The sequence below is a fragment of the Acomys russatus genome, chromosome 5 (genome assembly GCF_903995435.1).
Source record: "Acomys russatus chromosome 5, mAcoRus1.1, whole genome shotgun sequence".
Classification (NCBI taxonomy): Eukaryota; Metazoa; Chordata; class Mammalia; order Rodentia; family Muridae; genus Acomys; species Acomys russatus.
In genome coordinates this window covers 41,393,809-41,420,468 of record NC_067141.1, presented here as the reverse complement: position 1 = coordinate 41,420,468, position 26,660 = coordinate 41,393,809, and the positions used below count along the sequence as shown (strand labels likewise).

Below are 26,660 nucleotides of genomic sequence, written 5' to 3'. Positions count from 1 at the left end.
TTACAATATGTGATTGGTTGGCATTTGGGCAGAAAAACTGCAAGCAGAGAGTTACAAGTCTTGTCGTTTGGTGGTTGGATAGTGGGTAGAGGAGCAAGTTGACCTATGGAAAAGATTGGTTGAAGCAGTCACAGGGGGCGTTTAGGAAGGTTTTTAGTTGGGGAGGGGTAGTGGAAATTTTAAACACAGCTGGTTGTCCTTGAGTCTAGCTGGATCCTGAGCACAGACTGAGACCTTGAGTCAAGTTGGACTTTTCAAAGTTTTTCCTGTTCCTGCCACACACATACACAGTGATCTGATATCTGTCTGTCCTTCGTTCAAGCTTGACCCTCTAGAAATTTACATGCTTTGACCTTAATGGGGGTCTTTAAGGGAAGACTGAGTAGGTCGATTTTTACATTTTCCCAGACTTTGGCCTTAATGGGGGGTCCTTAAGGGGGCTGGTTCCTTCACAATCTCACAGATCCTGAGGGAGGCAATTTAGACTGTCCTTCAGGCTCCATTCTTCTGATGCCCTTTTCTGTAAAGACTGCAAGGCTTCTTTGGCTGGTATCCCCCTTCCTTCACCCTCCAATCCAGCAATGAAGCATTAGAAAACCTGTGACCTCAGCTTTCCTCCTCATACCTCCTAGCACTCTGACCTTCCTGCCTCCCTCTTACATGTTTATGATTCCATTGACTAATCTGCTCTTACAGTCCTTAATTTAAGCACATCTGAACAAAGCCATTTTGTCAAGGGGATACATCCATAAGTTGCAGGGAATAGAACACAGGCATCTTTAGCAGGTTGCATTGCGCCCACCACTCTGGTGTTGTAAGGGTTATTTTTATTGCCATGGTGACTTTGGGGGTGGTATTGCTGCACCAGTCAACTACATCCATGGCATTCACTTTCCTCATGGCTTGCACTGTTCTGCCCGGTTTCCAGAATTGTGTAGAGCTGGGTGAACACTGTCAGACCTGGGCCTACCTTGGGGATTGCGTCTAAGAAAACAAGGAAGTACAGTCGATGTCACAACTCTGTGTTCATTTACGTTGGACATAAAAGGCTAGACCATGAGGGTATCTGAGAGATTGTATGAGTCAATGCTCTTGTGTGGGAAGAGAACCAGGTACAGACAAGGAGACCCATGGGAAGGAAAGGCCTGCATGGAGGGGGAGTTCTGTGTGGAAGAGGAGCTCACAAGGCCTATCATGGTCACCATGGTCACCTGCTAGGTAGTGACAAGCAGATGGGCACTTATTTCTGAATTCTTTTCTCGTGCCAGCCCATGGACTGTGACTGTGTTGGAGAAGCTTCTGTCAGGAACCGCTGGCTATGCAGGCTTGCCGTTTGCCCCCAGGACATTGGATGGATGAGGGAACATTTGTAAAAAGCACAAGAGAAGCAATCGTTAGGTTTCTGTGGTTTGATGATCTGAGGTAACTGTTCACTGATGATTTTTCAAAAGTGACAGAATAAAGGTGATTGGGTTTGAGTGTAAGGATGAAGATGTTTTCTTAGTTTCAGAAATATGATCTAAAGAATGTAGCTGAAGTGTAGGGGGAAGTATGCCCCAGGCTTTAGCTTTTATTTTTGTTGTTGTTTTTGGTTTATTTTGAGACAAGATCTTTGCTGCATGGCCTGATTTCTGATTCTTCTGCCTCCACCTCCTGTCTGGTAGAGTAACAAGCATCCACCATCATGCCTGTCAACTGCTGCTTTTTTAAAGAAACATTTCTTCTTCTGAGTTTGCAGAAAAGTATAGCTTGCAAGACACGAGAGGCCTTAAGTCCTGAGAAAAGGGCAAGGCGATTTGGACATTTTTCAAACCCCCCTACAAGTGCAGAGAAACCCAAGTTTAGTCATAAACTGCTCAGGCGTAGCAGAAACCTGGCATGTCGGTCAAGCCTCTGGGTTTCCCTGAGGGTGGCCACCTAGCTCCGGACTGTCTAGGATCTCTTAATTGATGTACAGCAGACAAGCCCTTGGGTGTGGTTTGACTATGCAAACACAGAATGTGGGCTAATCCTGGTGCAGAAGGCAGAACTGAGTGCTAGTCTCCCTGCCTGTCTCAGGCCTCTGCTGTTGGGTCTCCCAGTTCCCACAGGCCTGGTTTGCTGACTTGGGGCTTATCATTTCCTATGGCATCTGCTGGTTTCTCCCAGAGCCGCATCAGGGAGTCCATCACTCTGGGTTTTGTCATGTAATTCACTTGTCAGTATACTTTTTGGTGTGGACAGGGTTAGGGAGATAAAAAATTAGAGATTATGTGCCTGGTTTGAGTTGGAGAACCACGGGCATTTTGCTTCTCTGTAGCCTTGCAATCACTACAACACGTGGGGACAGAAACAGAAGCAGGAGAGAGAGAAATGATGTTGATGGTATGGGCTTTTTTTGGGGGGGCGTGGTCAACTTGATACATGCTGAAGCCGTTTGGGAAGTGGGAACCTCAGGTAAGGAAAAGTGTGCATAGATTGGCCTGAGAGCAGGTCTATGGGGGCATTTTCTTGAAGATTAATGTGTGGGGAGGGTTCAGCCCATGTTGGGTTATTCCTGAGACATCTTGGATTTAGCAGAAAGCAAACTGATGCATCCATGAGCAACAAGCCAGTAAGCACTGTTCTTCCCTGGCCTTTGCCTCAATTCATACCTCAAGGTTCTGGCCTTGAGTCCTTGCTCTGACTTCCCTCAGTGATAGACCACGACATGGAAATATAAGCCAAATAAACCATTTCTCCTCGAAATGCTATTCATCAGAACACTTTATCATAACAACAGAAACAAAGCTAATACAGAGCTCTTGTGAGATGCATTGGAGAGGATGGGGCGGGATGTGGACACGGTGAGTGCCAAAGTCAGTTTCTGACCGTGACCCCCAAGAGTCTACAAGACAGAGGCTGCCATCGTGTGAAGACCAGGCCAGGCTCCGTATCTGACTGGCTACCTAAGGAGGAGGAGATCACTTCCTCAGAAGTTGCACAGGGGGCGGTGGCAGCAGTGAGAAGCTCGGGTTTCGTAATTCCTTACAGTCCTCTTAAAGCACTCTGATTTGTCTTCGGTGCAGCCTTTCACTGAATACCACTGGATTCCACCTGAAGAAAGAGAAGACACAGAGATGGGTGCGCGCTTCACCCAGGAAACAGGTGAAAATAAGAGGCAGCGTGAAACCTCTAGCTTTACCAAGATACAAATCTAGCCTTCCGGCCTGGAGGGGTGGGCTCATCATTCCCTCCTTGAAGAACTAGCAAGTAAACGATCTGAGCTGAGGGCTTCGTAGTGCACACGCTTTGGAACCGCAAAAACAATCACAGCTCGCTTGCTGGCAATTGCTATTATCTAGAAATCTGGGCTCTGTTAGCTGTCGGGGAGCTTGCCCATATCCATCTCCCAGCATCCCTCAGCTGGGATCAACTGAATCAAAAGGCCAAATCAGCACAAGGGGAGCCTAGTCATGTAAATGCGTCCTAGGGGGAAGAAATCTTGTCCTTAGCTCCACTATTTTTTCTGAGTTTTGTTTGCTTTGAGGCTGGGCCTTGCTGTGTAATGTAGGCTGGCCTTCAACTCTCATTCCTCCTGCTTTAAACTTTTGGGCTGTGGGATTACAGGTGTGTACCACGATACCTGGCCTTTCCCCTTTGGTTAAATTGCCGTAGAACATGTGCAAATAGATAAAGTGAAAAGTAATTGCCCTGAGCTTTAGACACACTGGGAGAACAAACGAATAACCCCAGAGCATCAAAGACAGAAGTGAATTCTCATCCAGACATGTTTTTTACTGCCCCACCCGCAGGGTCTAAGCTATCTCTCGGAGACTTCTATCACAGTTGGATGGGACAGCAGGGGACATCTCTTCTGGGCATCTAAGAAGAAAAGGCTATGGGCGTTACTATATACTTCATAATAAAAGACATCCCCACTATGTTACTCACCACCCTGTCCTGTGACAAAACACCTGAGATAAGCTGAAAAAAGGAAAGGAATGTTTTGGCTCACAGTTTCAAAGATTTCTTGGCCATATTGCTTTCTGGCCTGTGTTAAGCTATGGAACTGTAGTGGGAAAACATGGCCAAGGAAGCCACACAGCTCATGGTGTCCAGGAAACACAGAGGAAAAGGCTGAGAACATAATTTTTTTTTTCAGCAGCATGTCCCCTGGGACTTCTTTCCAGTAAGACCTACCTCCTAAATATTCCAGCACTTCCTAATAGTGCTAGGAACTGGACACCATGCCTGGAAGACATGGGCCTTTAGGGGGACAGTCAAGATCCAAGCCTTAGCAACTGTTCCCCACAACAAAGCAGTAACCTTCCACAACTGTCACTATTGGTGCCATTGGATGTGTTCTGGGATCTGAACGCTATAAACAAGGCTACATGTAGATTGTCAAAGTCCTTGTATTTGAATCTTGTCTACCGTACTCATTTACCAGTAACTTTGGAAAAAATTATTTAATTTTATGTGTCTCCATTTTTCATTTAAAAGCAATGGAGATAATGGGGAGCTGACCCAAGGTCCTGCAAGAAACTCAGGTTGGGGCCTGGAGAGATGGCTCAGGGGTTAAGAGCATTGACCGCTCTTCCAGAGGTCCTAAGTTCAATTCCCAGCAACCACATGGTGGCTCAAAACCATCTGATGGCTTCTTCTGTCCTGCAGGTGTACATGCAAACAGACCACTGTATACATAATAAATAAATAAATCTTAAAAAAAAAAAAAAAAGAAAGACTGAGATTTTGGGGCTGGAGAGATGGCTTAATGGTTAAAAGCACTGTTTGTTCTTCCAGAGATCCTGAGTTTAATTCCCAGCAACCACATGGTGGCTCACAACCATCTTTAATGATATCTGGTGCCCTCTTCTGGTGTACAGGCACAGAACGTTGTATATATAATAAATAAATTAAAAAAAAAAAAAGAAAGAAACTAAGGTTGGGTTCCCAGCACTTGCACCATGGCTCACCACCTGGAACTCCAGTTCCAGAGGATCCAATGCCTTCTCTGACCCTCAGAAGCTCCGGAAAGCGTGTAATGTACATAAACTCATACATGCACACACATAGACATGTATGAATAATACATCTTTAAGACAAGGATAATGAGCTACAGACATAGCTCAGTGGCTGAGCAGTTGCCATATGTACAGCCTTGCTTTCAATCTCCAGCACTCAGAAGATAAGAAAAGTGAGTGAGGGGTTTGGGTAGGGGATTAATCACCGGATCCATCCAGGCCATATCTTTGCATGGCTGGAGTACTGTAGTACTGGTCACGTCTTCCTTATCACTCTGGGCACGTGGCCAGTGCCTAATGAACATTGTAAGGACTGTCTCTGCACCAAAGGTATCAAGGCTTACCTTTAATGAGGCTCTCTTTTATACAGAACTGACCAGGCTTTGCTCTACATGTTCCGAAGTCTAACAGGCATCCATGGAATGGGATGGAGAGATTGCACGCCTTGCAAATCACACCCCCTACATCTCCAAGTGCAGCAGAGAAGGGGAAACAGAGATGGAGATCACAAAGAATGAATGAGAGCAGAGGAAGAGGAAGGAGGAGAGATGACCCAAAGGCACATCAGTGGTTCTCAACTTTAAAGAGCAAGCAATGCTTTAAACATTTATTATTAAATTCCACATAATTTAAGATTACTTCACTTTGAGAGTTTAATGAGGGAAATTTCAAAGCGGGTGTGCTTCGTTAATGAATCAGAAGTAGTCTGAACTGACAGGAAATCAAAAATGTGGACTCTGTCTGTCTCAGTGCCTGATTAAAACAGCAGTTTCACCAGCCACATACTCACAGCCAGGTCACCATCTTTAGGCCTAGGGTGGTATGTTATACACAGGGATATTCATTACTGGGTTAATGCTTACATATTGGTTATCTTTAATACTTAAATTCAGCCATTAATAGTGTTGCTCATGGTTATAGACAAGCAGCTCTGAATTTTTTGCACTTGGGTAGCATCTAGGATGTTAGCTCCTGGCTTCCAGGAGCATCAGCCGGGTTTAGAAGAGTGGGTAAAATAGACTCCTGTGTGCCCAGAAGATTTGAGTTAGATTCTACGGGAAGCTGAGCCCGTGAATCTGCATTTCAGTTATGCAGTGCTCATTCATGGCATAAGACTTGAACGCAGATGACTGGATGGGTGCTGGAGATAAGGCCTGTGAGTTCAGGAATCTGGGATGACTCCTGCAGGCACCCTGCGGCAATGGCACAGAGTGTGTTACTGGTAAGAATAGCCCCGATGGCTGGGCATGGTGGTGCATACCTTTAGTCCTGGTACTTGGGAAGAAGACACAGGGAGACCCTTGAGTTTGAGGCCAGCCTGGTCTACACATCAAGTTCTAGGACAACCAGGACTACACAGTGAAACCTTGTCTCAAAAAAAAAAAAAAAAAAAAAAAAAAAAAAAAGCCCCAGTGGTTCAAACACTCTTTGGTATATGGTAACTGGGCCAAATTTTGACTTAGAGTTCTTTTCTTCCCTCCCCTCCTTCCCCTCCCTTCCTCCCTCCTTCTCTCTCTCCTTCCCTTTTTCTATCCCTCCCTTCCTCCCTCCCTCCCTTTTTCTATCCCTCTCTCTCTCCTATCCCTCCCTTCTTTCTTTCTTTTTCTTTGTGTTTGTTTGTTTGTTCTGAGACAGGGTCTCTCTTCCTAGCCCTGACTATAGTGGAACTCACTATTTAGACCTCGAACTCACCGAGATCCATCTGCCTCTGCCTCCTGATTGCTGTGATTAAAGGCGAGCACAACCACACCTGACATTCCACCTTCTTTCAGCATATAATCACTGCCCTGTTACTTCTATTGACTAATAACCCACATAAGAACCTACTAGACATATTGTACAATGCATTTTTAATCTTCCTTTGCTCCAATTGAGGTGACTTTCAATAGAAGACAGTCTGGGCCACGAGAGCCATTAATCAGGTCAATCAACAAATATATTTTTAAATGTGGATATGCATACAATAACAAACTGAAGCCATGAATTTGAAGAAGAGTGGGGAATGGGCCTACGGGAGGGTTTGGAAGGAGGAAAGGGAAGGGAAAAGGCTGTAATTAAAATGGTCTCAAAAAATAAACCACCACAACAAAAGAATGGTGTTTATGTCTTGGACTCTGCTAAGCAACTTATATGCAATAGGCCAATTATTTTCCAAAAATATATCTTTCACCCAGAGGTTACATTTGCCAATAATTCTCCCCCAAACAAGTCTTAATAATTTTCATAAGTGCAAGAGATGGAGACACAAAGCTTCTTTGAAACCTAAACCCTTGTTCCTGGCAGACTCCGAGGGCAGAACTGCCAACCTTTCATGTGCCCCAGGCCTTTGATCACCTTCTCCTGCTAACGATCTGGCTTCTTCCTGGTTGAGGGTCAGCTGCTGCCTGGATTCCTGGGCCAACTGCTCTTCAGGGAATTCTTGAGCAAGTTTTCCTGTTGGGAGTATCGTGGCCTGGTCTTACTGCCAGCCGTTGGAGACCCACCTTATTTCTCAGACCCATGGCACATATTGACATCCTACCTTGATGGAGCTCCACCACACTTGTTTGGAGACACTGCTTTCATGACCACCTACCTAGTGTGAGGCGCTTAAGGATTTGGTTGGAGGAAGCGAAATTTCTCTATTTTCTTAACGTAGTTCTTTTATAAGTGAAAGAATGTTGGAATCAGTAACAAACTACACAGAATAAGAAAAGTACTAGAAAGTCTTACTGGGCAGATTCTCCTCCCCCCCATCCCCCCACCCCAATTAATTTACTCATTTTGCCTTATTTGGAAAGACTTGTGGTCTGGTCTATTTTGGTGTGCATGATCTAGTTTAGCGATGATGATGATGGCTTATACACTGATAACTAATACAGTTTCTTCCTCTATAAAATGAGAAAAACAACACCTGACATGTAGGGCTGTAGTGAGGAGTAAATGAATTGATACAATGACCCTTTAGGATGGTGTAGAACATTGTATACATTAAAAAAAAAAGGGGGGGGGGAATCTATTCACTGTTTGTTCAAAGATTGGGTTTTACTCTCGGTATCCAGAGGGCTACAGTGCCTCTGGGGTGAGAAGATGATTAGCCTGCGAGTAGGTTTAGAGGAAGCAGCAGAAAGCAGCTTCTACCGTAGTACTCCCGTGCCACGTTCCTCAAGTCCACTCTCTCCTCAAGCATACTGTAATCCTCGTTTTCTTAACCAGCTGTCCCTCCCGTCCATTTGGCTTTTCCTTTCTCATAACTTACCACTTAAGAGGCAGGATAAGATAAAAACCCCAGCAATGGCAGTCCTCCTCATCCTTAGATTTTCTGACCAAAGAAAGGTAGAAGGTAAGACAGGTCCAGCCATCCTATCTTCCTAAGGAAGACAGGCAAGCTTTGTTAGCCATTTAAAAGAGATACTACCTATGCTGCTATTTTTTTTTTTCATTAAGAAAGTGTATATAAATTGATTTTGTGAAGGAGAAAAAATTTAAGGCATTCTTCTTTATAAAAATAACTGTAAAGTTATTCCTAGTTCTGGAATTTAGATTTTTTTCCCCAATGCCTCAGTCTCTTCACTTCCCCCTTTAATTACAGTTATGTAGGCTAAAAAATGATGTCATGTGGCTAGGTTAATTTCTTCAAAAACCCTTCTGTTGTCCAAAAGGAAATGCTGCTTTCAGCACACAGACTGAAGCTCACTGCAAACCATCAGATGTGTGAGGAGAATCTCACTGGATAGTTAACAGCTCACTGATGCTCTGAGTTGCTAAAATGTTACCAGTCCTCAACGCCTACCAGTTTTCCTTGTCTACACTTCTTCAAAAGCCTGATCACAGCGAAGGCTTCTAGTGGAATGTGGTGTGCTGTAACGGAAACCAACAGCCTGCTCCTTTAAACTCTAAACGGTTGAAACAGTAAAAGATGCCCAAGTGAAAACACAGAGGAACAACGGCTTGAACACCTCACCTGTATGAAGTGCATCCTCTATACTCAGACATGAGCGTTTTAGAGCTAAGTTAGCTGGCACACTATAAACTGCTCTGACATTTTCTATGGATTGGTTTTGTTGTTGTTTGGGTTCTTGCTGGGGTTTAGATTTAAGGACACACACACACACACACACACACACACACACACACACACACACACATACACATCTTATGCCCACCTACTCAGCTACACTGGGAACCCTAATTGTGGTGACTCTGAAAAATACCAAGGGATCCTTAGACCAAAACTTGATCAGGTAACAGAAGCATTTTGAGTTTAAAAATGCATGTATGTATGTATGTATGTATGTATTTATTTATTTATTTATCCGAGACAGGGTTTCTCTGTGTAGCTTTGCCTGTCCTAGACTCACTTTGCAGATTCTTAACTAATGCATAGGTCCAAGTCAGTAGTTTCTTATTAAAACAAATGAAAACATTAAAAACAGTAGGGTCCCTTTGACAAGGTTGTCACCAAACACCATGCCTTCCCCATATGTAAGTAGCCCTAGGATGCTGGATGCTAATTAATGACACCTCATGGGTTTATCCAGATGACCTCCTTTTCTGTGCACACGCCTCATTTACTGCTAGCATGGGACCATGCGCCATGTTGCTTCTTATGTTATCGATGTAAAAACAATTATGCCCTGCTTGCTTTTCCTTTGTATTTCATTCAATGATATGATGACAATCTTCTTTCATCAGTTTTTCAAATAGACTTCAAAATTTCCACTGACTGGAAGCTCAGAGCGAGGGAATAAAGAAAAGATATGCTACTGAAGAGTTCATGAAGCACAGAGACTTTGAGTACATGGCTGAATGTCACCTTTGCCCAGGCTCGGGTGGGCACCACTCAGCTCAAACATGCACCATTTTCACCTGTCACAGAGGCCAGCTCCCACTCATTTTCCAGTTGTCTTTTCTTCCCTAGAAATGATCTCTATCGCTTTCAAACTACTACTGGTTAATGGGACCTGATCTTGCTTGAGATTTTACACAGTTTATACTACTATTGACTTACACATTGTTATTGTGTGTCAAGCCACCATTCCTGATTCACCTGATAACAATGTCTTTCAGAAGCCTAACACTATGTATTGTTTTTCTTGCTTTCACTAAAAAGGAAAAACACGTATGTGTGTGTGTGTGTGTGTGTGTGTGTGTGTGTGTATGTGTGATATTGATAAGGATCCTTGAATCAGAATTAGGAATGACAGTAAGAAGAACCTCATGCAGATTTTGTGAAGATAAAAAAAGAATGACTTGGGGGCAAAGAGTACTCTCTGTTACACCTGCTGTGTCTTGAGGAAATGTCTAAGCCTGTGCTGTGAGTGGTGTGATGGTACTAGGGGGTCAAATATTTTTTTTTTTTAATATACACATTTATTTTCCATTTTGTTATATGACCCACATTCATTTTATAAATTAGTGGACTCCACTATAACATTTTCACACATGGTTTTTATCATACATTGAGCATGCACCCTTTCTTTTATGCTCTCCTACCTCTTGAATCCCTCTCCTGTCCTTACTAGTCTCTCCTGTTGTTTGAGGCCATTATTCACTTTTTATTTTCCTAGTTTTTTCTTTTACATAAAATATGTTGCTACTTTCCTAAGCATGGGAAAGCAGATCTATCTCCTCAGAAACTAAGTGAGCACATATTTGAAACTTACAGCAAAATTCTCTTGTTTAAGAAAAAAAATAAGAAAGCTGGGCATGGTGGTGCACATCTTTAATCCCAGCACTTGGGAGACAGAGGCAGGCGGATCACTGTGAGTTCAAGGCCAGCCTGGTCTACTAAGTTAGTCCAAGTCTACACAGAGAAAGCCTGTCTTGAAAAATAAAAACAAACAAACAAACAAAAAACCAAAAAAAGAAAAAAAAATTAAATTATCACTTCCCCTTGGCAGGAAGGCCCTGTGGGCACACAGAGGAAGGGGATGCAGGCTATTAGACTGAGACATGATAGGCTTGTGGTCATTGGTAGGGGAGAAACCCCCCTCAGAGCCCTCCCACCAGGCCTAGGGGAGAGGGAGGGAGGGTGGGAACAGGAAAATAACAGTGAGGGGATAACAATCCGGATGTAATGCAGATAAATTGTAATAAAAATAATAAAAAAGAATTGAGAGATTAAAAAAAAAGAAATTAAGTTATCCTTAAAGGAAAGGATATTTCGTGTCATATATCTTTAAAAATATTCCATGACTGATACTCAGAAGTTTACACTGGTGTGAAAGTGTTTATAGGGCTGAGCATGGCGGTGTACACCTTAAATCCCAGCACTTGGGGGAGGCAGAGGCAGGTGGATCTCTGTTAGTTCCGAGGCCAGCCTGGTCTAGAAAGTGAGTTCAGTACAGCCAGGGATACACACAGAGAAGAGAAACCCTGTCTCAGAAAAAGAAAACAAAACAAAACATGTTCACTTATTGACTAGGCAGATAATTTCACCTTCATTCAAGGAAACACATTTCTGATGCCAGCTCATGGAGGCCAGAGAAAAGCTTACAGTGACATTTACATCGAAGGGAAACTTCCTAAGGAAACAGAAGGGAGAGTTTTAACAGTTCAAAGCTCTTCAGTCTCCCTTCCACGATAAGCCCTAGGAATTAAACATGAACATGGCGTATTGTGCACTAAATGGACATCACTATCCTAGAAAGTCCTTGTGAATAAGCATCAAAAGACTTATTGAAGGTTAATATCTTTGTATCATTGAGTCCATTCCTTCCTAAGCATTTGTTCTGAAGGTTGAACAATAAGAAAAAAATACAATGACCCAAAACCAATGGGAGGCCCAGAAAGGAGAAATAAAGACTATGAAAAATAAAGAATAGAAACATAATATTTGGAACATGGAGGTCTTGCAAAGGCTGATGACTTATGCTAAACAAATTTATTAAGAAGTACAGTGTCATGACGGGCGGATCTGGGCCTGGGGGTTCTGCTCAAACTACTGCACCCACCAAGGACAATACGTGCAGTAAACACTGAACCCCTTCTCAGATCTAGCCAATGGACAGGACATTCTCCACAGCTGAGTGGAGAGCAGGGACTGACTCTAACATGAAAGCTAGTGCCCCATATTTGACCACTTTCCCATGGTGGAGAGGCCTGGTGGCACTCAGAGAAAGAATAAGCAAGCTACTAAGATGAGACCTGAGAGCCTATGACCATATAGTGGGGGAGGAGGTCCCCCTAGGTCACAGACCTAGGAGAGGGGAATAAGGTGAAAGCAGGAGGGAGGGAGGAATGAGAGGATACAAAGGGTGGGATAACAATTTATATGTAACCTGAATAAATTAATTAAAAAAAAAGAAGTACAGCGTCATATATATTATTTGCAGGGGCTGGGGGTGGGGAGTGGGTCAACAGAGAACTAAATCAGGCAGTGTTGGCAAAGAGAACATGGGCTACCTCAGATACAGCTACCCTAGGACTGAGAATCACAGCTGAAGGGAAAAGTTGGGCCCCCAGAAGCTGCAACCTTGACTCCCTAGGGAGGAGACACTGACTCCAGCCTCAGACTGGCCTTGCCAAGTCTGTCCCTGGACAATGATACAGAACTATAGCTCTTGGTGTTCTATTATTAGAGCCTCGGAGAAAGTCTGATCTGGCTCCTCAGTGTACAGCAGCCCAAATATAAGGCGATTACCAAGTGATAGCGAGGCAACACAGTTGGTTGGAAGATTTTCAGTAGGTCAGCCGAGAGCTCATGAAGGCTGGAAAAGGGCAGAAGCAGAAAAGTTAGCAAAGAGCCAGCAGTTGAGAGGAGTTCAGGGACTGAGTACTCTCCAGGAACCTAGGGCTCCCGCAGCTGCATCTTAACCTCAGAGGTCTGTGGTGCAGGTCAGGACCAATCTCCGCCTATTCTTGCTACCTAACACTTTATAAGACTTCTTTCTGGTGAGAGATTCAGGGAAGCAATGTCCTGGCACCGCCTGCTTCCTGCAAAAGGCCTGGCACACTGTAGATGCATGCCGGACTGTCTGGTGGGAGGAGTTAGGGAAATGAGTCCCAGAAGACCTTGGCTTGGCCGAAGGTCCTAGGAAAGCAGTTAAGGAATGACGTGGAAAGGAAGGAAGAAAGGACTTGTTTCTGGTTGCATTGTGGGTAGAAAGACAAGGCAGGGGTGAAGGCTAAAGGTTAGGGGTTTTGACTTGGACAGCTGAGCAGTTTGCCATGATATTAACTGAAATAGCGAAGTCAAATAGAAAATAGATTCAATAGAGCGCTGACTGAGATGATTTCAGGTGAAGATGTCAAGTAGCAGGTGTCCGTGAACCTCAGCCTCAAGAGAGCAGTCAGAGCTAGAATGTAAGTCTGATGTGTTGCTTGAAGCACATATATAAGACTCAAGGAAACTGCCTTCTGGAAACATATGCAATACAGGTGAGGTTGAGGCCAGCCAAGTCTACTTAGTGAGCTTCAGGACAGACAGGACTACAAAGAGAGACACCCTGGTTAAAAAAAAAAAAAAAAAAAAAAAAAAGCAAATGGCACCCTCTGCAGGACAGACAGCAAGGGCACCATCAAAATCCCATAAATTTCCCCTAAAATTTTCCTCCATGGATTTGGCATGAATTATATTGTTTTCACATCTTTAGAAATGTAGATATAGAGTTGAAGTTTAAAATCAACAGCAAGAGGCCAGACAATGGCTTGTAATCCTAGCACTTGGCAGGCAGATGCAGGGGGCTTTCAAGTTCAAGGCCAGCCTGGGCCATAGAAGATTGTGTCTAAAAAACAAACCCAAAGAGGAAGAAAGAAAAAAAAAGACTGTAGAGGCTCCCAGGAACAGTATAAGTCTTCCTAAGAATACAACTGTTTTATTTCAACCTCAAAGAATCCCTGAATATAAAACCCATGCAAACTTGAAAGCCACAGGAAAGCCAGCTACCGCAAACACAGGCTTGAGAAAGGAGGACTCACAGACCGGAACAAGCCTCTATTTGGATTTAGAATCACTGAATATGGAATCCAAGCTGAGGCACTGTAGCTTAAGTTAGATGGGGGAAATAAAATGAGAAACAGGCAAAAGAGACCACCACACTGAGCACATAGACTGCAAAAAGGCAAATAGGATTTCCAAGAATAAAAAGCACAGTTGTTTGCCAACAAATGCTTCCTGGGCATCTGTTATGTGACAGGCATCCTCCTAGTAACTGGGTTCACCACGGGAACAAAAGAAGATGTAGTTATCTCATACAGTTTACTTTCTAGAGAGAGAAGCAAATGTCATTTCAAATGGTGGAAGGACTGAAGAGCAGAAGGAACCTGGCAGAAGGTGGAAGACAATTTTTAAAGACTTACGGGCTAATACTTTCATCAAAGTGGTGATTATTCAGACCCATCTTACAGAACTGTTTTTTTTTAAAGTGGATGGATATAAAAGCATAGGAGGGAATAATAACCACACTGACAACTGAATTCACGGATGGACCACAGGTGTGAGGTAAGTAGTATTTTCAAGGCACTGAGATGAAGCAACCATTTATAAAGACGTTTCAATAAAAAATAACTATCTCTTCAAAATGAGACTTATTCCAATAATGTCTGGAAGTTGTGCTTTAAGAAGAAAGGAAAGGACACAGTTCTGGGTAGAGCGGCTCACAATTCTAATCCCAACAACTGGGAAGCTAAGGCAGAGGGATTGCTGTGGGTTCAAGGCAGTTTGAGTTATGTACTATCAGGTCAGTCATGCTACATACGGACACTCTGTCCCCAAACCAAACAGACAGACTGACATCCCAAATAGAAAAGATATCCAGTTGAGTTGTAGGGCAAAGTCATGGGGGGTGGTTATGGTTAATGTATAAAAATGAAGGACATATTGATGGGATGAAATGCTAATAATACTTATAAAGTTAAAATTTAAAGCAAAAGCATAGTCACATGGCATAATAAAAAGCAGTAAAGTGTTGTTACCTCAAATCTTTGTATTTGTGTTTGAAGTAGGTAAACACTATATTTCTTTAAGCTAAGTATCTTTTACATTATGATGACTAAGAGAGTAGAAATAAGGTGCTATCTTCTAACAAGGAGAGAAAAATAAAACAAGAAGAAATACAATCAGTCTAAATGTAATCGAGTGGGTATGATGACCATCAAATGAGAATTTAGCTCTTGTGGCTGGAGAGATAGCTTAGAGAGGTTAAGAGCACTGACTGCTCTTCCAGAGGTCCTGAGTTCAATTCTCAGCAATCACGTGGTGGCTCATAACCATCTGTGATGAGATCGGCTGCCCTCTTCTGGCCTGAATGTGTACATACTGGCCACGCATAGTATACATAATAAAGAAATACATCTATATCTATCTACCTATCTATCTATCTATCTATCTATCTATCTATCTATCTATATATCTATCCATCTATCTATGAAGTAAATCTTGTATCATAATTGAGTTATATGGGCACAACGCCTTGCATCCCAGCACTAGGGAGGCAGAGGCAGGCAGATCTCTGTGAGTTCAAGGCCAGCCTGGTCTACAAAGCAAGTCCAGAACAGCCAAGACTACACAGAGAAACTCTGTCTCAAAAAACAAACAAACAAAAAAAAAACCCCAAAAAACAAAACAAAACAAAAAAACCAAAACCCAAACCAACCAACCAACCAACCAACCAAACAAACAAACAAAACCCCATATTAGAGTGTGTGTGTGTGTGTGTGTGTGTGTGTGTGTGTGTGTGTGTGTGAAGAATAAACTTACATTTGAATTCTATACCACTGTATCTAAAAATTAAACTTATTTTGCATCTATATACAAAATTCCATACCAGTGAATTAAAAATAACCTTGCAAGTAACAATTGAGGCAATAAGTTGAGGAGTAGATTCACTAATCCACTTTTTGTTCTATCTTCCCTATATATCTCTATATTCCCCCTTCTTTCTTTTCAGCCCCTATTTCCAAACCAAAGAATGGAAGATAAAGGAAAAGAGAGACATCCCTGAGTCCAATCTTGTTTTCTCTCTAAATAAGACCAATAATAACTTGTAATCAACTCCTACTGAAAATAACCCTCTATAGCCCAAGAAATCAACCAAAACCCTACCTTAACCCCCTTAAAGGAAACAGGGTGTTGTTCTCTTAAGGTTTCTTCCAGCTGATTTGGGATGAATAATATCTTTGTTGGTGCCCAAATAAAATTAGGGAAATGGTTAAACAAGCTAGGAATAGCATTTGTGGTCCAGGTTTACTTCCAATACTTTGAAAGTGCTATTGCAGGTTGTTCAGGATAAATAAGATATACAAGTTAATTGTTAGTTGATCAAAGCATGGTCATATCAATTTAGTCTATTTTTACCACAAAATATACATCTTAGGTCCAACAGATAGCTATGACTCTATGGAAAGATAAGGTAAAATAGTTAGATAAGGTCTTCAAAAACCTCAGCGACATACAGAATATGGCATTTAAAATGTTTTTATTATTTTAAAAATTCACTGACAATGAGACAGGTTAACTCCTGGCAACACCCAGCCGACCTCAAAGAGAATGATGAGCATCAAAGAAACTCCTTATGGAGATGGCTTCAAATGTAGCAAAGAAGCCACTGGGCAAAATGTCCTTGTTTCTACCACAGACAGAATTCTGCCTAAAAAAGGCCAAGCTTGAATACAGGCAGAGTCAACAGCCAAACTCTGCCTAGACAGGGTAAACAAGTCCTTAATAGTTCTTGCCTCACAAATATGTCTGTCAGATATATTGGACCAGAAGGCTGAAGATGATGCTCCAATGTTATAGAGAGTTTTGAGTGGCTATTCAGGTAGTAAAATGTTTCTGTCATCTTCTCATTTGGAAAGCTACTAACCTGCACTCCTCGCATACTCAGGTAATCAATCTTATTCCTTCTCAAGTCTCTTAGGGGGTTGAAGACCAGATAGTTTAGTTTTACAATTAAACTTAGTTATTTAGGTGTTAAGATGTTTTTAGATCTAGATAGATGTTCTCAGTTGATAATGATGAGATATTATAGATATTGATTTACATTCAGAATTTTAGACTCGCTAAGATAGGAAAGATGTTTTCTTCAAGGATGCCAAATACAAACAGCCAAAACACTAAAAATGTAACATTTATAAAATTCCTGATTGTGCTGTGGTTCTTCTTGCTGTAAATAGTTTATTGTATATATGTGTAATAATATAAATGTATATGTAAAAGTATTTAATAAAAATTAAAAACATGTATGTATGTATTAAAAATAATAAAGAATTCAGCTCTTAAAATGCCAATAAAGGGTTGGAGAGATGGCTCAGCAATTAAGAGTGAATACTGCTCTGGTGCCATCTTCTGTCTCTCACAGGTACTACACATATATGGTATACACAAAACATGCAGACGCACATTCACAGAAGAAGAAATAAACCTTATTATACATACTAACAAAATTGAAAAAAAAAACCTGATAAAACTTAGTCAGATGAGAATACAAAAAGAAAAAAATCAACAGCCTCAAAACAATCATTTAAATAACAATAAACCACCAAAGGTAAGAAGTATACAGTAGAACAAAACAAAGCCAAGGAAAAAAAAAGAATTGTCCACTCTGAATTCTACATCCAGAGGCAAGAAATATCTTGTTGAATGTGGCTGGAAACAGAAATTCTCCAGTGAAAGAAAGCTAGCTCACCTGCTCTAAAAGAAGAGCCAGTCAACACTTGGGACAGTTTCTGAATTTTAAAATAAGAGAGCAACAAAAACGACAACTGTTTGGATGAGCACAACAGGTTTATTTCATCCCACAAACTTTTTGAAGTACAAATGACAGTTGAAGCAAAGTATAAAACATTGCCTGGTGGGAGTGTCAGCAGCACGCACTTGAAAGGCATCTGCCTTTTATTTTTAGTGGCAAAAGGAAGGTATCTGCACTGCAATTGCTATAGCAACTACACTAACAGAAACAGCAGAAGACGCAGGCTCTTGACAATCAACAGAGCACGTAGCCACAGCATCAGCAGAGATGGGAGCCCGGCAATTCCTTCATCGTGTATGCTGAACGTTCACAGCAGCAGGCTGTATAACGCTTTGCATTTGTGTCTTTTATAGCCAGGCATAGTGGCACATGCCTTGAATTCCGGCATTTGGGAAGTAGATGCAGGTAAATTTCTATGAATTTGAGGCCAGTGTGGTCTACATGGGAAGTTCCAGGTTAACCAGTGCTACAGAAGGAAACTCTGCCTGGAAAAAAACTTAAACCAGACCAAACCCCCCAACTATGCCTATTCTGTGTATCAAGAAAAGACAATTTAAAAACTAAAAGAAAGAAAAGAAAAGACAGTTCCAACAATGAATAGGACCAAAGGAATTACCCAGCTATTTGAAAGATAAACAAACACATCAACACAAACATCTGAGACTAAACCTTGTACTTTACAAAAACTAAAATGTGTCATAGAAACACATGTCAAACATAGAACTCTATCTTCCAAAAGGAAAGAGAAAAATCATGATCCATACAAGAAATATAAGAAAAATTGTACCTCATTAAAGCTAAAAACCTTGTTTTACAAAATATAGTTATAAGATTGAAATGAGACGCTACAAACCAGCAGAAGATATTTGTAAAATTGTGTTTGATGAACATCTTGTATTAGAACAAATAAAAAATTTAAAAAATCAGTGATATGAAATTAAATAGTTCAGTTCTTTTTTTAACAAAATGGGCAAAAACTGGAATAGACATTTTTTTCTTTGTTTTCTCTTTTTTTTTATGGGGGTGGGGTGGAGACAGGGTCTCACTATATAGTCTGGGCTGGCTTTGAGCTCACTACATAGACCAGATTGGTCTCTGTCTCAGAGAGACCTACCAGTTTCTTCTTCCCAGGTGCTGGGATTAAAGGCATCTGCCATCATGCCCTACTCCCAGACATTTTCTTAAAGAAGATACATCCAACCTCTGGGCCCAGCCTGGGTCACACACTCTGTGTGATGTATCAGTCTGATAAGCATAGCTCTCACCCCTCAGCACAGAGACCACTGCAGAAACCTACAACTGGACAACATACAGAGAACTACTGGCCATGGGATGCTCATTCCCATGGGATACATTTCCAACACAAGCCCTATACCTATGGCTCAAGAAGCATCATGGAAGAGAGGGCAGAAAGACTGTAAGGGCCAGAGGACCAGCATGTCTTCTGTAAGAGACAGGCAGGCTGCACCATGACATTTCAACAATATGGTCATCTAACCAAGACCTGCACAATGGCAACACCAGTTGACAAGTCAGTGAGAGTTTGCAGTAGTCATTAACAGGCTCCACATTTGTCAAAATGCATAGAACTGTACACCAAAGGAGTGAATTTCAATAAACAATCAACTAAAATTACAGTAAAAATGCCATGGTTGTTTTTAGGGAGACATATGGGGACTTAAAAGAAACAACAATAAGACTCTATTCAGGAAAGACCCTGAAGAAGTACCCTTAAGTTGAGCTGTGAAAGGGGGATTTAGGGAATTGGGGAAAGAGGATTTTAGATGGAAGAACGCCGGTCTTCTATATCTGTGAGTTACGTGTCTGTGGATTCAACCAACCATGCAAAGAAAAGAGTTTCATCTCCACTCGGACCCCCAGAAGGTGCTATGCAGGCTGCTGGGGAAACATAATCAATGGTTTTACCAAGTGGTGAACTTGTGTGTTACAACACTGATCTCGAGAGCCTCTCAAGAGCCTATGGGGAAATAGTGGCATGGCTGTTTTGGGTGTAACCAACTGCTTTTAAACATTATTTACTTACTTTATATCCTTGTTGTAGCTCCCTTCCTTTCCTCCCAGTCCTCCCTTGCACACCTCTCCCCCTATTCTTCTCTCTCCTTTTCCTCAGGAAAGAGGGCGGTCCCCTATGGGTACTATCCCAGCCTAGCACATTAAGTCACTGCAGAACTAGGCACATCTTCTCCCACTGAGGCCAGAGAGGGCAGTCCAGTTATGGGAATGGGATCCAAAGAGAGGCATCAGAGTCAGAGAGGGCCCCCACTCCAGTTTTTAGGGATCCATATGAAGACCAAGCTTTGCATCTGCTACAAATGTGCAGGGGCTCCCAGACCAGTCGAAGCATGCTTATTGGTTGATGGTTCAATGTCTGTGAGCCTCCATGGGCCCTGGTTAGCTGACTTTGTAGGTCTTCTTGTGGAGTCCTTGACCCCTCCATGTCCCTCAATCTCTCCCCCAACTCTTCCATAGGACTCTACAAGCTCTGTCTAATGTTTGGCTGTGGGTTTCTGCATCTGTTTCCATCAACTGCTGGATGAAGCCTCTCAGAAGAGTTATGCTAGGCTATGCAAGCATTGCAGAGTAGGAGTTAAGAGTGTTAGGGATTAGTTCTTTCCCATGGGATGGGTCTCAAGTAGGGCCAGTCTTTGATTGGTCATTCCCTCGATCTTTGGTCCATCTTTGTCCCTGCACATCTTGTAGGCTGGAGAAGTTTTGGGTTGAAAGTTTTGTGGATGGGTTGGTGTCGTTATTCCTCCACTGGAAGTCCTGCCTGGATACAGGGAGTGGCCACTTTAGGCTCCATATCCCCCATTCTTAGGATTCTCAGTGAGAGTGACCACCCTTCCCCAATAGAGTTCCTTGGGCCTCTCCTATCTTATGTCTCTGGGAAATCCTAGAGATGCCTTCAACCTCCAATTACCATTCTCTCACCCAGCCCGCCTCCTACTCTCAATTCCTAGGCCTGCTCCCTTCTGAGTGCCCTCTCCTACTCATTTCCCTCCCTCCATCAACCTCCTTTCTGAGTGAGCTTCAAACATCCTCCTCTGGGCCCTCCTTGTAAGTTAGCTTCTTTAAGTCTGTTGATTGTAACATGATCATCCTGTACTTTATGTCTAATAGGCATTTATAGGTCAATACATACCATGCGTATCTTCTTGGGTTTGGGTTACCTCACTCAGGATGATTTTTTTCTAGTTCCATCTATTTTCCTGCAAATTTTAAGATGCCCTTGTTTTTAATAGCTGAGGGATTCCATTGTGTAAATGTACCATACTTTTATTATCCATTCTTTGGTTGAGGGATATCTAGGTTGTTTCTAGTTTCTGGCTAATACGAATAAAGCTACTATGAACATAGTTGAGCAAGTGTTCTTGTGATATGGTGGAGCATCTTTTGGGTATATGCCCAGGAGTGGTACAGCTGGGTCTTGAAGTAGAACTTTTCCCAATTTTCTAAGAAAGGTGGGAGCCTGGGCTTTGTTGGGTACTCCCCTAGGAAGCTTGGCCTGTAAGGAGGAAACCAAAGTGCATGCTGGGCCAGAAAAGAGTGAAGCACAGAGTCAAAGGAACTCAGTGCTCTGAAACGGGAGCTGGTAGCAACGAGGGCCTGGCCTGACTTCGGCAAGTTGGTGGCTGCTTTGTGAGCAGCCTGTAATGGAGGTTCACTCGAAGCTCTGGAACCAAGAGAGACAGAGGCATACGCCTTGTTTTATCTGGGAGGACAAAATGGCTGCTTCAAGAACAGCCAGGCACTAGCTCCCACAGACGGGTACTGTAATGGGCGGAGTAGCGCTAGAAAGAAGGTGATAGCAACCCATGCTGATACGCTGGTGGAAGGTGGAAGCACGCAATAGCTAGCAGCATGTGGCTGGCTGACTGGCAGCCAAGCCCAGGGGGCGTCCAGTGATGAGTTCTTCAGGGAGAAGGGGAAGGGGAAACCCTTTCTTCCCCAGAATAAATGAGGAGTATTAGATGATCTCTGATGAAACAGATGATGCTGGCCCCTTTCTTTCATGTGAAACAGAGACTTATAAACCTTAGGGCAGTGGGAAGGGTTTTGAGGGTGAATATGTTTGATTTGCTGTGGCTATGGGTGTCAGGGATACTTGATTTACACACAGTAACACAGTCCTATTATAAGAGGGGGAAACACAATACTTAATTATTTTATGGGGGGTGAGGAAGAATTCCAGGTACAGTTAAAAGTCTTTGGTTGAAGCCAAGACAGGAAGATATCTCATTAGCATAGAATGGGTGTTTCCAGGAACTCCCAGGTGCACACTAAATGGGTTTTCTATTAGGAAAGCATTGGGCTTGTAATCTCCCTGAGAGGTATGTGATGCTCCTTAAAGGATCTGGGCTTCCCCAGATCAGGCAGAGAGGGAAAACAGCAGAGAAAAGGATTGCATCATTTTAAATTGAACTCAGAGGCTATCCATACATGCGAAACTTTGATGTTAATACCAGGGTTCCACAAGAAATCACCAGTTGATTTTCACAGTGATTGTACAAGTTTGCACTCTCACCAGCAATAGAGGAGTGTTTCCCTTTTTCCACAATCTCTCCAGCATGTGCTGTCACTTGAGTTTTTGATCATAGCTATCGTGATGGGTATAAGATGGAATCTCAGGGTAGCTTTGATTTGTGTTTCCCTAAAGACTAAGGATGTTGAATATTTCTTTAAGTGTTTTTTGGACATTTCAAGATTCCTCTGTTGAGAATCTTCTGTTTAGCTCTGTATCCCATTTTTAATTAGGTTATTCGGTTATTCGGTGTTTCAGTTTTTGAGTTCTTTATATATTTTGGATATTAGGCCTCTGTTGGATGTAGGGTTGGTGAAGATCTTTTCCTCTTCTGTAGGCTGTTGTTTTGTCCTATTCACAGTGTCCTTTGCCTTGCAGAAGCCTTTCAGTTTCATGAGGTCTCATTTATTATTTGTCAATCTTAGAGCCTGAGCTGTTGGTTTAGGAAGTTGTCTCCAGTGCCAATGAGTTCAAGGTTATTTTCCACTTTCTTTTCTATTAGATTTATTGTGTCTGGTTTTAGGTTGAGGTCTTTGATCCACTTGGATTTGGATTTTGTGCAAGGTGATAAATATGAGTCTATTTGTTCTCTTTGTTCTCTTCCACATGCAGGCCTCCAGTTAGACCAGCGCCATTTGTTGAAGATGTTTTCTTTTTTTCTTTTATGGTTTTGGCTTCTTTGTCAAAAATTAAGTATCCCTAGGTGTGTGGGCTTATTTCTGGGTCTTTGATTCGATTGATCAACCTGTCAGTTTCTATGCTAATATCTTGTAGTTTTTATTACTATTGTTCTGTAGTACAGCTTGACATCAGGGATGGTGACACCTCGAGAAGTTCTTTTATTATTCAGGATTGTTTTAGGTATTCTTGTTTTGTTGTTTGTTTGTTTCTATATGAAATTGAGAACTGTTCTTTCAAGATTTGTAAAGAATTGTGATGATATTTTGGTGGAAATTGCATTGAATCTGTAAATTGCTTTTGGTAAGATGGCCATTTTTGCTATTTTAATCCTATTTATCCATGAGCATGAGGAATCTTTCTATATCTCTGATAGCCATATCTATAGATATTTTCTTCAAAGACTTGAAGTTCTTGTCATACATGTCCTTCACTTGCTTTGTTAGAGTTATGCCAAGATATTTTTTATTGTTTGTGGCTATTGTGAAGAGTGTTGCTTCCCTAATTTCTTTCTCATCCCATTTATCATTTGTATGCAGAAGGGCTACTGCTATCTTTAGCTAATTATGCATCCAGTCTCTTTGCTGAAGGTGTTTATCAACTATAGGAGTTCTCTGGTAGAATTTTTGGATTTCAGACGAGAGCACATGCTTGGTACTGTAATGCTAGTCAAAAACTTAAACGGAGAAGCCACAGGCTCTGGGTGGAAGTTTCCTACTGCTGTCTAAGTGATAAGTAGCCAAACTACCTTCTAAATATTCATGCTTATAGCTATAGACCAATATGGCTTTCAGCTTTGGGAAAAATAAATTTACTCTTTTTCAATGGGTGGCTGTTAATGCAGTAACTCATAAATGGTCAGAGAGCAAAGAATATGTGACATTTTAACTCATTTCAAAGGAAATATTCCTGTTTATATTAACATTTCAATATAGTATTCATATGGTTTTGCTAATATATAGATTTTAATGAAATTTCTAGATCTATGTCTAAATACTAATTGCATATATATATATATATAATTATCAAGCTACTAAAAGTAAAAGATAACAGATGGCATTTACAATAGAAATTTTAAAAGATTTTTAGAATAAACACAACAATATATAAACAAGGCCATTATGAAGACTTATAAATGTTTGCTGAAAGCATATTAGTTGTTTGGGGCAAGTGCTATGGTTTGGACCATCTCCAAGGCTCATATTTTGAGTATGTGTTTTGAGAGGCGATGATGTTTTTAGGAGTAGGGCCTAGCTTCTGGAAGTAGTGTGGTAAAGGTGGGCCTCTAAAGATTACCACTGGCTTCTGGTTCTGGTTTCACCTAGGTGAACTTCTTTTCCATGCTTTCTTGGAGCCAATGGATTGGTCACCTTTGAAATCAGGAACCAGAATTTTTTCCTGACTTAAGTTGTTTCTGTAAGATATCATGGTCACAGGAATTCAAAAGATCCAATTCAGTTTTTCATGTTATCAAAGACTTGGTGGCTTAAAAGAACAGAAATTATTGTCTTATAGTTCTGCGTGTCACAAGGGCAAAATCAGGACCCTGGCAGGTCACACTCTACTCTAAGGTTCTAGAGCAGTGGTTTTTGATCTTTCTGCAGTGCTGCAACCCTTTAGTGTGGTTCCTTGTGTTGTAGCGACCGTCAACCACAAAATGATTTTTGTTGCTACTCCATAACTTTAATTTTGCTACTGTCATGAATTGTAGTATACATATCTGATATGCAGATGGTCTTAGATGACCTCTGTGAAAGGGTTCTTTGACTCTCAAAGAGGTTGTTACTTTCAACTCTAGAACTGTTGCAAATCTAGAGAGTCCTGCCCTAGTGTTGCTAGCCTCTGGTGAGCCTCGCTTTCCTGTGCTTGTGACTATAGAACACCAGAGCTTCTTTTTCTTGTCTCTAAATTTCCTTCTGCCTCTGTGACATTTGTATTAGACTTAAGACCACCTGGATCTTCAAAGATTATTTAATCTCAAGAGCACTCATTATGTGTGGAAATAACTTCTTCAAAGTCAGTTACATTCCTAAGTGCTGTGGATAAGAACACAGACACATTTTCCAAAACCACTGTTGAATTTACTACATAGAACAATATCATGAATAAAGTACTGTACCATGTTCATGGCTATAAAGACATTAATCTTTACCACACTGATTTTTATCTATTAACTTAATTAAAAAAGACACAACAAAATGCTATTTAAAAACAACTGCAAGTCATGTGAACTTACAGAGACTAAGGCAGCATGCACAGAGCCTACGCAGGGCTGCATCGTATGAAACTTAGAGCTGAAAGGAAAAGTGACACATTCCTCCATCCCTAACACAGAAGCGATCATGAATTGATAACCACTTGCAAATGAAAAATTAGTTTTCTACTAGGGAGACTCACTGGGGAAACAAATTACTTTTAAAAAGTATTTATTTATTTTTATGTCCATTTGCATTTTGCCTGCACGTATGTCTGTGTGAAGGTGCCAGATCCCCTGGAGCAGGAGTTACAGACAGTTGTGATCTGCCATGTAGGTGCTGGGAATTGAACCCAGGTCCTCTGGAAGAACGTCCGTTGATTTTAACTGCTGAGCCATCTCTCCAATGCCAGAAACAAACCACTTTTGAGGGTAAGCTACATACACAGGAGGAGATGGCCAACAGAAAACACACTCAATAGTGTCTTTGGCCGGAGGTTCCTTGTCTCATATTGTCATGTCAGGGCTTCTTTGTAAACCAACCTCCCCAAAACATATAAGTATGTGTAATATATTTATTTATATATGTTTATATATTATTCAATACATACATAACATTATATATTATTAATGGCTACTATGTGTTATATAAATGTATGATATATATTTCTATATTTTACAGCACACATATACAATGTTTTATATATAACTAAAATATAACATTATATAATAATTATAACAAATAAACATAATATGTAATGTTATATGATTATATAAAATATAATAACAATATTGCATATATTGCAATATAGTAATATGATATGTATTTAATAATATAGTATATAATGTATATTTTTATATATTCTTTTTACTCTACATGTCCTTTATGAATGAATTATGGCTTCCAGTTTAGTGAATTTTTGTTTTTTTTTTGAGACAGGGTTTCTCTGTGTAGCCTTGGCTGTCCTGGACTTGCTTTGTAGACCGTGCTGGCGCCGAACTCACAGTGATCTACCTGCCTCTGCCTCCTGAGTGCTGGGATTAAAGACGTGCGCCACCACACCCGGCTCAGGTTAGTGTTTTTAATGGGATTCCTGAGGGTGTGAATGAGAGGGTCTCTGTGTCTATATGCATTTCTTGGCTCTTTTTTTCCTGTTTGTTTTGGCCTATTCTGATGTGTTAGTTTTTGTTACCATGTCATATCATATCCTTTAGAAGCTTGTTCTTTTTCTAATGAGAGTCAGAAAGGAAATGAATCTGGGTGGAAGGGCAGTTGGGGAGGAACTTGGAGGAGTAGAGGGATGGAAAACCATAATAAAGATGTATTATATGTGAAAAAAATCAAATCAATTTTCAATAAAAAGAAAAAAATAAGAAAAATCAATAGCAGAAGTTTTAATAATTATGATGGATATAGAAATTACTTTTACTTGTTGGTTGCATAAATAAAATTCAGAGTATTTATATCAAGTAACAACAACCAAATAACTGCAGAAGAGGATGTGACCAACACGATATCAAGACATTTGGAAAGTATTTTAAGAGACATCAAATAAAATCTACTTAGTAACAGAAGAGATAATAACTTC

General features: G+C 41.3%; 1 protein-coding gene and 1 long non-coding RNA gene across 2 annotated transcripts in view; both read right to left on the bottom strand.

Moving 5' to 3' along the window:
- Nucleotides 1–2,723: 2,723 nt before the first annotated feature.
- C5H9orf57 (chromosome 5 C9orf57 homolog) lies at nt 2,724–6,742 on the bottom strand. The gene is made up of 3 exons (XM_051146933.1): nt 6,736–6,742; nt 5,330–5,452; nt 2,724–3,075 (listed from the first exon to the last, which is right to left on the bottom strand). The coding sequence occupies exons 1-3, from the start codon at nt 6,740–6,742 to the stop codon at nt 2,951–2,953; spliced, it is 255 nt and encodes an 84-aa protein (XP_051002890.1). The 3' UTR covers nt 2,724–2,950.
- A 57-nt stretch (nt 6,743–6,799) lies between these two features.
- Nucleotides 6,800–26,660, bottom strand: part of LOC127189431 (uncharacterized) — a 51,296-nt gene continuing 31,435 nt past the window's right edge. The window contains exons 2-3 of the long non-coding RNA XR_007830651.1: nt 8,224–8,286; nt 6,800–7,418 (exon numbers count right to left, since the gene is read on the bottom strand). This is a non-coding gene — a long non-coding RNA (uncharacterized LOC127189431). The remainder of the gene's footprint in view (nt 7,419–8,223; nt 8,287–26,660) is intronic.